General features: G+C 31.8%; 1 protein-coding gene across 9 annotated transcripts in view; it reads left to right on the top strand.

Moving 5' to 3' along the window:
- Nucleotides 1-12024, top strand: part of ROBO2 (roundabout guidance receptor 2) — a 599875-nt gene that overhangs the window by 403831 nt on the left and 184020 nt on the right. For all 9 annotated transcript variants that reach the window (XM_088144588.1, XM_088144583.1, XM_088144586.1 and 6 more), the window contains exons 3-4: nucleotides 7784-7941; nucleotides 9097-9217. In XM_088144588.1, coding sequence (XP_088000714.1) covers nucleotides 7784-7941; nucleotides 9097-9217 — 279 coding nt within the window. The remainder of the gene's footprint in view (nucleotides 1-7783; nucleotides 7942-9096; nucleotides 9218-12024) is intronic.

Below are 12024 nucleotides of genomic sequence, written 5' to 3'. Positions count from 1 at the left end.
TGCATAATGTAGCTTATTTATTTATTTACTTGTTATTAGTACCTTGCTAACTCTGACTAGCTCCTGACAGTTTATAAGCAGTTAAAACCAAAATACATTTTACAATCAAAAATATTTTTAAAAATCAAACAAAACAATAACCAATAAAATGATAACATTATAACCGTAAGCACTGAACCATATACACTTTCATATAATATTTTTAGGAAGACAGAGAAGATGTCTACATCTTCTCTGTAGGCTAGGTTATCAGCTTCAGTCACATCTGTACTAAATACAGTATTCCCTGCTAACTTTAAGGACAGTAGCAATCACTTTTAACATGGTTGGGCTTGTATTTGTTTGTTTGTTTAATAAAATACATAGCCTATCCATTTGTAATCCAACTTCATCCCAAGTATGCTCACACTATTCTGTCTGATCTGGGGAGTACTAGAAAATCAACATCCTGTCAACTCAGAGGTTCATGTATATATTGATGCATTTTTAGTATGCCTCTAATTAGTAAGCACAGTAGATTTGATTTAGTTTTTCCTGAATAAAATAATAGTACTCCAATTAAAAGCAAGCTCCAAGAACAATGATTTGCTAATGTGATGCACACTTGGAAAGCCTGTAACTGGGAATATGTATCACCAGTCCATAAAACACAGCAATCTTCTGGATTCAGTTCAGCTTGTAATTTTATAATCAATGAAAATCTAAAGTTATTTAAGATAATCATTGGAAGAGTTTTTGTACAACCCTAAGTAGGCTGTCTTTAATGGTGGAATATTAGCTTTTCTATGAGACTACTTTTGAAGAGAGGTCAGTCTCATTGATTGCTTTGTCTTTCAGAAAATTCTTTAACAGTTAAATTAGTTAGTAAAGAAGACCTTTTGCTATTGAACTAGAACTAATTTTCTTAAACTGGTTAATGTGTGTGTGTGTGTGTGTGTGTGTGTATTCTTAGATATTTATATGATTGCTATTGTATAAAAGTGTTCTGCTACTGGAAATATCCAGTGTGGAGAACAGATTGCCTTGTCCTTTTATGCAAGGAAATGTAAAAAAAAAAAAAAAAAAAGTATAGGTGCTAAACCTGCAATTTCAGGCATATATTTAATATCACTCAAATAAAGAATCTTCAATATTTCATCAGAATTATGCTTATGTTTCTTTTGAAATTACCTAAAGACACTCAGAGCTTATTTCATATTCATATCGAAGCTGAAAAATGCCACAACTAAGTTCATCTTAGACAGCAGGGGTGATTATTTTTCTTCTGTTTTGCTATTATGCTTGCTTGTATCCAGGCTGTTGAACTTCTTTATCTCTGGCTCTTAATTATACATTTGCTGTATAATTATCTGTATGTCCTTGGCTTTATCAAAAGATTATGATTTTCAGGCTTTATTTTTAAGAGCTATATTCTCATTTCCTTTTCATTTTCTTTCTCCAATTTCTCTTGTCTTTTCTTTCTCCCCCCTCCAACCTTTGGCTCTAAATTGGCCTCATTTAACAAGAATCCATTTTAATAGGCCAATCAATAGAACTATTCACTTTTCCTTTCTGATAGGGTCATGTAATATTAATGATAACAAGTGCCTGATTAATATATTAAACTTTATATCGGAGATTATCTTCAGGGTGTTGAAGATAACCCTTCAACTGAGATGTATGTATTTATGTATATATGTTTGTGTGTGTGTGTGTATATATATATACACACACTGTTTGTATCTGTATCTGTATCTGTGTGTGTGTGTGTGTATATATACATACATACATACACACACATATTTTAATTATTATTTTATATTCCTGTAAAACTGCCAAGAATCTTGTGGGCTTCTATTGAGGTATAAATGCAATGAATAAAGAAATAAATACTATCTCTATAATTGCTTTATATAACTTTCTCTCTTTTTTGTGGAGAGGGCTTGGTAATTAAATTTCACATACCATGGATAACTAGGGCCATCTGTAGATTTTTCTTCAAATATTTGGGATATTTTTAATGTGTATATAAATAATAAACTGTCTTACTATTTATTATATAGTTATACAAATATTGTGTAAATGTTTCAAATATTATGTAAATATTTTAAATATTTTGGTAAACAATGAGTAATATAAATAAAATCTATTCATATGCTTTCGAGTCAAATATGATAAATATAGCTAAGTGGGACAGAACTGTGTTCAATTTTCAAATCTTAATTTCTACTTTCTCTCATTAATATGCAATATGATCATTTAGCTGTCATTCAGAATGTACCCTTTTGAAAATGTGAAGTAGATCTAAACTCAAGAAGTGCATACAAAATGTAAATGTTATAGCAAGTACATACAAAAATGTAAATATTTGAAATATTGTATATGAAAATAAATATAACTTTCATACGGTTATTAAAGAAATACAGATTTATGCAACCTAGCATGTATGATAAGTGCATCAATTGGAAAAATTAGATTTATAATTCTATAGTGCAAAACTGCCATAAACCAGAAATTAAGAGACTTATCTAAATATATCCTTTAATCCAATGAGATGAGAAAGCATAATTCACTTTTTTAAATAAATAACTATGACATGTCACACACCTGGAAACAGTTTTGTAAATAAAATTTGGAAAACAATCATTTTACTATATTTGTATAGATTGAAGAAGAAGCATATTATTTCAAATCTCCCAATAAGCATGTTTTTTTTTTTCCTTTCTTGCTTAGCTGTTTTGTCTGTAGGTTAGTTGGCCCATGGGGCATGGATCATATTAAGAAATAGCAGATTGCAAATTATTTGCAATCATTATATAAATATACACCCTACTTTTAAAGAAACTGTGAGAGCTTATGTAGTAAAACCAAAACAAAAAAAAGGAAAGGAAAAGGAGATTTAAGCCATGGAGATATGGAAACTTTCTTATTTATTCATTCATTCATTCATTCATTCATTCATTCATTCATTCATTCATTCATTTTATATAGATTCCACTTTCACCTCTATTCATTTTCCTGTGCAATGTGCAGTTTCATTGAAACAAATTCTCAGAACTATGAAGAAGAAATGAATACATTTTATTTCTTAGAGTTTATAAGATGTTAGCTTGTCTTTCTCCGGAAGGTGTCAATGGAAGGCTGTCATGCAGCAAGGCCTTATTCATATTTTAACAATGCTTTATATGGAAGAGGTTATCTTCATATGACTATTATGAAATGATATTCCATCTAGTCAGTGAACTTTCATATTTTTTGTTTCATTCTTCTGGGCTTCAGATGTGATGTAGCACTTCAGAAATATCTATTCCGCTTTCCAAAAAAGATAGTTGAATAACACAATTAACTTCTTTTCTCTTCAAAATGATACTGTATTTGAAAAGAATGATTGAGATGTATCAAAGCATTCTTATTCCATATATTCCATAATTCCTTATTTAATATTATATAGTTACCACTAAATCTGTGGTTCCTACTTGTTTATAACATGATCAGAAGTTCCTTGCAACATAGAAGTGTTTTTGTTTCTATTTTCCATATTCTACTCATTTTCATATGAGAAAGGAATATAGAGAACATTATTTTACTGCATAATAAAGAAGCATTCACTTTCATTAATATCACCATAAATATCATTTTTTCAAAGGTGAATTTTTGTAGTAAATATTCTATTTTACTAACTGCATTTCCATATTATAATAATCATTTATCACAAAACCTACCTGACTTTTGAAATTCTTTGGGTCCTAAGTAAGTTTTCTACTGTGCTGATTGTCATTCAGTCCATTATAAATTACTTATGACTTCTCCCATCCCTGATTTTTTTATAACTTATTCCCTCTTACAACGTAATATAAGTTTGCCAAAAAACAAACAAAAAAAGCCTTTTTTCTTTAGAAAATAAAAATGAATGAAAATTTAAGAGATCTAACAAGAAAGCCCATTCATTAATTTGTCCGAAATTTTGCTGGTTTCATTCATTGATAATCACTTATTGTACCAGAAGATTTCATTCAATTCTCTCCCCCACCCATCCACCATATTGATTTCCCATGCTTGTCAATGTGACACAAGTTGCAAAGTGTTGTGTTTCCAAATCTCTAAACACAGATTGGTATTTGGAAATGTAAAATCAAGCATTCTCCTGGTTAACCTGAATCACATTAAACTTTTTTTTCCCCCATAAAATAAGATTCTAATCAAAACTTGCCAAGTGAACATGTCTAATAATTAAATTTACATGGAACTAGTATAGCATTTTAATTTAATTGTAATTGGAGGATAACTTGACCTTCTGTTGTTATATTTTAGTATTACTAACCCGTATCATGACCAAGCTATTTTAAATACAATCTCTTCTGAGCATGCCAGAAGAAAGGCAGAAATCCATTTTTATATCACAGTGTTCCAATTAATAAAAGTACAAAGAATATCAATTCATTCTGACATTATGTAAAATACTTTTATTATCTAAAATAAAATAAAGATATTATAAAAGAATATTTATAAAACAAGGTACATTGAACATTAATATAATAGTGAATATGATACAGAAGAGTTGCCCTGATCATATTATTTCATTACTTCTCACACATTCATGTACTATTTTTAATCCCTTGCATATCAATAATATGCAAACAACAAATTGGGAACTATTGTTCCTCATTATTATTTTACACAGAGCTACTCAAATTTCTAGCAGTTTTTTACCATTTAAATTAGTATGGCTTTTTTTAAAAAAATACACATATACAGTAATTTTGCCCAACTTATTTTTGATCAGAAGTTGTTAGGTAGTTATTGGTTTAACAAGATATGAGAGTCATTGAGAGTCAGGTGACATACAAATTTAATAAATTATGGTCGGTCGCACAGACAGATGTTTAGACTGGATTTGGCATTTTTATCCACCTATCGAGTCCTTCCCAAGGACCTGGGATAGACAGATGTTGTTTGATTGTGTTAAAGATACTATCACAGGATATAAGCTGTTCTAAGTACAGCTGCCTTTTGCAATTGACTGATGGTGATTTTGTCAATGCTGATGGTCTTCAAGGGGTACTTCAGATGTTTTGGGATTGCACTTTGTGCTTTCTTTTGCCATAGTCATTCTACTTCTATTTGCAAGTCTTTGTATTTTGTGATTTTCTCCAGTTCTTTTTCGTCTCTTCTGCTGTCTCCAGGTATTGCAATGTCCACTATTCAGACTTTTTTGTCTTTCTTGTCAACAATTGTTAAGTCTGGGGTGTTGTGTGGCAGGTGCTTGCCTGTTTGAATTCTAAAGACCCAGAGCACTTTAACTTCTTCATTTTCTATTATTTTGTCTGTTTTGTGGTCCCACTAGTGGCAAATTGTTGTTGTTGTTGTTGTTGAAAAAAGATTTTCCAGTACATAGGCAGTTCCTCATATTAGAAACTAAATTAACCTTTAATTATTCTGTCTCCCACACATGTACATATACACTCACACTTTCTGTCTCTCTGTTAGGATTTACTTACATGTTCTGAAAATGTTAAAATGATAAGCAAAATCCTGTATCTTTATCTGAGAGTCAAAGGCAGGCTTAATTCAATCTTTTCAGTATATAACTCATGTTCATATACATTTTGTCTTTACACATAACACAGGGAAACAGGAAATGTGCAGTTCAAAATGTTAAAGCAGAGTACATTTTACTAAGAGCTAAAGCAATAAATTAAATTTATTTATGAACTGATGGGGGGGGGGGTTGGTTCTGTTTTGTTTTTTGCTGAATTGTTCCAGACTGTTCATTTAGTAAGATGCTGGGCTTTCTCAGTTTCTCAGTAACACTTTTATATAGCTGATCTATAAAACATGAAATGTCCCATTTTTTTATAAATTTATATTGAAGCCATTTTCTATTCTGTTTTATCAGGAGAAAATTAACTTGGAGAATACACATGGAAGAATAATGGTGACATTATTTTGTTTGTTTATTTTTTCCCATGATTAAAGCATACATCCATTTCTGTGGCATAAACATTTACAGCAAATAATAAATGGTACTGAATAAGATTTGAAAAAGCTGTGAATAAGCTACCTGTACTTTGTTCTTTCTTTTCACAGAATCATAATCTTAAAAGGCCATTTATATTATCAAGCCTTGTTCAGTGCAGCACTTCAAATTAAGTATCCATCACAAATTGCTATCTAGCATCCACTTGAACATACAATGTAAAGGGAAATGAACCATCTCTTTGGGCAGCTTCTTCCACTTATGAACTGTTCTTAGAATTAGGGAATGTTTTCTAATATTTGTTTGGAATCTGCCTTCTAAATAAATCTGTTATTCTCTGTGTTGGACATTGTTCACCTGTGTCTGTTCAGGTAGCATGCCACCTAGTCTGGGGCTAAATATTCTCAGGCCCTATGTCTCTCTTCATGGGATTTTGTTTGTCGGTCTTTGATATCACTGTTCCATTTATCTTATTATTTTTTTCTGGATAATAACAGTACTATAGCTTTTATTTTTTCATCTATGAACTTTGACCCAGATGATCCCCAGAATACAGCAAATTTATTATTTTAGATTTCTAATTAGATTCCATCTCCTTTTTCTGTTTCTTCTGTTCCTTCTGAATAAACAGTCTACTTTAATTATTATATTCCCTTGGTATTCTCAATTTTACCTATTATATAAGAGCTATCTTCTTGTACTAATGCTTATTCTCGAAGTTTAAAGTTCATTTTGTTTATTTTTGATACCATTAATGTATAGATAACAAAGAACTTTATGAACTAATCATACTAATGATTGTATAGTGAGTTGTTCAGTAGGCCCAGTTAGAACAGCACTTTCACCTCTGCCTAACAATAAACAAGTCTTTATTTGAGGTCTATACTTTAGATTCTTACCAAACTTCCCACTATTTTCCCCTCCTTTTCTGTTCTCTTCCATAAACTGAAGTGAAAGATGAGAACCACCAATAAACCTCAGGGTTTATTTACCTTCCTTCCTAGATCTTGAGGGATCATGGAGATACGGTTCTAGCCAGTCTTTGCAGTATCAGTTTTCCCATAGGAATTAGAAGAAAGTCATATTTGTTAGTGGATTTTGTAAGTCTTAGATGTTGTTATGTCACATCTTGATTTCTGCATACAGAACTCTTTTCTTTGGAAAAGACTGTAACCCTCTGCCCTTTTTGGTATAAATTCTCCTGCCTCTTTTTCTGCAGTTTCTCTTTTTTCCTTCCCCTGAGGGATCATAGCCTGTTCTTCTGTAAGGCCTTGAAAGCTCTTCCATCAGTGCAGAATAATTTATAGTTTCTTGCATCCAACCATTGTTCTCAGTAGACAGTCAGTATCTATTATGATATACTTTTGCAATCAGCAGCTGTGCAAGAGATGAGCTTTTTTATCCCAGATGTTTAGGCATATAGTTCCTAGGAACACCCAGATTATTTAGTCATTCCTCTCTTCCCTCTTTCATCTGAACTCCACCAGCAAATTTATGTTTGTTTCATAATGATTTAAAAATATTAAAATTAAAATTATGAGGGCTTGTCATCCCAGAAGGTTGCACTAAACAGAGATATGATTGCAGATTGAAAACTGAGCTGTATGCATACTGTATACCTTAGTGATGTGTTTCTATGAAAGAATAAAATTATAGGTTATACTCATAAGAAACTATATCTATGAAATTATAGTAGCTTATTCTGGATGGGTTTCAAACTATGCCTTTTAAAGGACCACCAACCTTTGGTGAAGTAATGTTTTTGTTCATTTGTATGATGTTATGTTTAATAAATCTGGATTTTCTCTCTTTCTGTGTTTTTATCAGTATTACGGGATGATTTCCGCCAAAATCCCACAGACATTGTTGTGGCAGCAGGCGAACCAGCTATCTTAGAGTGCCAGCCTCCTCGAGGACATCCTGAACCCACTATCTACTGGAAAAAAGACAAAATCCGAATAGATGATAGAGAAGAGAGAATAAGTGTAAGTTGGTCATACAATGGTAAATCTATGTGAATTTCTAAAGAGCAAATCTCACTATAGATTTTCAAGAAAGTTATAGAAATAAATGGCTTTTCATACAATATAAAAATGTATCAGATAGCAACTGAAAGTTTTAAATTTGCTGCATAAAATAAAAATAGTAAATAATTTTGTATACAAATTTACAGAAATAATTACTGGAGTTACTACTATATAAGCAAAATAGTAGGCCTCAGTGAAGCAACATAGCCTCACTTTGGTAAAGTTATTTGGCTGGTAGAAATGATGTGATTCACTTCATTGAAATAAACAGACCAGCCAAGTTGCCTTGATGAAGCAATTCAGATGGCAAACCACCATGGACCAGTTCTGCATAATAAATCTCCTCTTAGCCTTTTCCCCAAGTGTTTCCAGACTAGATAGCTTTGGGATTGCCCATAGCATGTACCAAGATACCTCTAGTCTGGGTGAATGCAACAGACATTGCAGGATTGCCCACAGTACCTGTTAGAGAAGCCCACCTTAGCAAACCTTCCATGCATGCCAAAGTGCTCCAATTAGTTGGCTTTGGGTATGCTGCAGGGTTCTTCTATAGCACTGGCCAAAGCTTCTGGTCAGTGCTATTAATGCACCACTTACTTCTTGAATGGTTGGCAGTGTTGAGTGATTGGAAGGAAATTAGTGGTAAGAAGTACAGAGAAAACTCCAGGTTGTGTGGCTGAGATCTGGATATTGCCCACTCTCTGCTGTTATTTATAAGAGTTTTGAAGACCTGGTTCTTCACCCAGGCCTTTGATAAGGGAAAAAGAGTGACACCCCTTCCTTCATCTCACTTGCCATCTTTTATTTTTATCTGTTATCTTTTATTGATTTTACTGTAGATTTTTTTTTTAGTTTGATTGTTGTGAGCTGCCCAGAGTCATTAAGAGTCAGCCAGCATACACTTTTAATAAATTATTATTACTATGGTTGGTCGCACAGTCACCCAGATGTTGTTGTTGTTGTTGTTGTTGTTGTTGTTGTTATTCCTTCAAAGCTTTGCACAGTCCTATAAAATTATACTACTGGTATTTTTCTATTCATTTCTAGATATGTGAGGGGAAGGTTCATAGTGCATAACAAATTACATATGTTTGTTTAATTTCTTTATAATAGATACGAAGTGGAAAGCTCATGATTTCAAATACAAGAAAAAGTGATGCTGGAATGTACACATGTGTCGGCACAAATATGGTGGGAGAACGGGACAGTGATCCTGCAGAACTTACCGTTTTTGGTAAAGGAATTCTAAAATACAGTCATGTTTCTGCCCAGCTGACCCAATCAATGTTATTTAGAAGTTTTCTTAAATGACAGGTGTCCTGAAATCCCCCTTTTAATAGCAAAGTTTTGTGCCTTTGCCATAAGGCTATTGTATCTAGATTGGTTCACAGAAGTATGCCATATATTAAACTGTTATTATTATATTTTTCTCTTGTACTTGGATTGTTTAAACGTGTTATAGTATTAAGTTACTTTTACTACTGCAGTTACTTTCTGCAAACTGTTTCCCACAATGTCTAATGATAAAAGTCTAGTAATTCATTTTTTTAATAATAAAATGAAAGAGTTCTCCCCCACTCTCCTGGAATAGTGAAATTAAACCAGACAAGATCTTCAATCCATTGCTTATATTGCTTATATTGCTTCTTGTTAGTAAATTATCAAATGTATTTGATACAGTGTTACCCTAGTTGATAGAAATTTCAAACCACATAGTGTATTAATATCAGTCCTTATTCCCATGATTGATAGAAGAAATCATTTGTAACACTACAGGGAAATGAATCTGTAAATTATACTGAAGTTAAGTCAAAAAAATTTTGACAGGAAAAAGTCTGCCTTAAATAACTAAGTTGGATGAATATATTTCTTGAGGCATTTCATATTGTTTTAAATCCCTTATTTTAGAAAACAATTCCTATAAATATTGACCATGTTCTTAAAATAAAATTAAAACAGAGAATTAAGGTTATCTATATGCAAAACAAAGCTGCTCAATAAAATTTATTGGAAATGCATAGGAATTTATAATAAATTTGAAGAAAGTTAATTAGCTGCTGAGTATTTTTATTATGTAATACATGTATAAGATGTTTTGTTACATATTGGTTTTCAGACATTTGCAGGATTTATTCCTTTATTTTGGTTTTTAAAAAATGTTTTCTAGTAGCATCTACCATCAATTTCAGCATATCACTTGGAACTGGTATCTAGGTCATCATACAAGGAATTTAGCTTGAGGCATTGCCTTTGGTGAAAATGAGTAACAGAAAGTAAAAAGTTACCAGGAGTTCAGTGAATATATGCAGGAAGACCAAAATTACAATAATACATGGAGAAGTTTTCATAAATAGGTTTGGCATACTCTAAATAATCAGAGATAGAGTACTATAAGTGGGTGAATTAAAAATATTTTTTTTCAGACTTTACTGATGTAATCATTACATCAGTAATGATGGAATCAGTTACAATCGATAATATTGAAAGGAAACTGCCTGTGTTTTCCTGTGTGTTAACAAGAAACATTTCAATTCTCAATTCTATTAACATAATTATTACTATGTTTGGAGTCTAGATTTAATCAGAATAGACTCATTAAATCAATGGAACTTGTCGCTCAAAGGATGACGAAGTCTAGACTCCAAACATAATGTGTAGGTCTTCACAATAAATATTTTGTAGTGTTTGCTTTAAAGATTTTTTTGGATTTGTTTTTTCAAGCTCATGTATGTGGTAAGAGAATATGTACATTTAAGTAGATATGTTAGAAATGCTTCAGAACATCTCATTTATATCATAGCTATAAATGTTTGCTTTTATTCACAAAACAATATTCTGTTAAATTCTTTAAAGTTAAGTTCTTAAACGTGCCATATTTTAAAAAGAGTGATTAACCTTCTGTGCCATATTTATGTAATTATCTCCTCAGCATGCAGGATATTGCCATAGTCTACTTCATTGTGTGCAATTAGATGTACTGAACTGTAATTTTATACTGAGAGTGCTTCTGTTTCTATAACACAACATATATTGCCTTTGTGTACAAGATTTACCCACAACATGTTCTCTTCTGTTCAAAGGGTTCTCTCAGCCTTCAGAAGCAACTTTTTCATGACCATGAGAAGTTTGGGCTGGGGAAGGGTTGGTTAGGTTAATAGGAGAAACTGACAAATAATGTGTATCCCACCTACCACAGTGGAAGTGTGTTACGCTCCATAATTATATGTAATTCTACGTATTGGACCAAAGTTGTGTATAAATAATAGATGACTTTAAGCTTCATTTGGTCTGTAGATAAAAATCCCCAGTCAGCCATTTGTTTAGATCCTATTCCTTAATTTTGTCAGTTAACATTATTTGTAATTTTACCCCTCCTTTTTTTTTTTACTTGAATTACATGGAAAGTATGGTATATTCAAATTAATAAGAAAGAAATAAGTAGATAAATATTCAAAATACTAAATGATGGGTCTTCATCTTCCAGAGCCAAAAATATATTGTCTTACTACTTAGGTTAGCAATTTCTGAAAACTTTTGTATTCAATTAAGTACATTTGAATTCTCTCATAGTTGTCAGGTGCCATTATATAACCTAAACTTCAGTATATATATTAACTCAGTATCTGGGGGAAAAAAATGCTATGAAACTTATTTACAACAGTCATACAAGCCAGAGACCATATGACTGACAAAATGATCTCTTTTATAGACCTTCTTTTCCCAAAGGCTTGTAGTATTCACCATAGAAACAAAATCTAGAGAGAGTGATATATATCTATTCAGCTGTAACCTAGAAAAAATGCTTTATTATATATAGTATATGTCTGCAGTTTTAATTTGTATGCTGAATCCTCTTGATAACATTATAATTGCAATTATGCCACTCAAATTTATGGACACTTTTAAAAAAAAAAAATTAGTCAATCTGTTTTGAAATTGGCATCGCTGCACTATGAAAGAAGCATACTTTATTCTGGATATGCCAGAGAACTGCCTCCTTTTATCCAATGAGGGACTAACATTATAAAAAAAGTTGTGCAT

The sequence above is a fragment of the Python bivittatus genome, unplaced genomic scaffold (genome assembly GCF_059951505.1).
Source record: "Python bivittatus isolate LINGU-HERP-01145 unplaced genomic scaffold, Pbiv_v1 ctg000350_np1212, whole genome shotgun sequence".
NCBI lineage: Eukaryota > Metazoa > Chordata > Lepidosauria > Squamata > Pythonidae > Python > Python bivittatus.
This window is presented reverse-complemented; position numbering and strand designations above follow the sequence as displayed.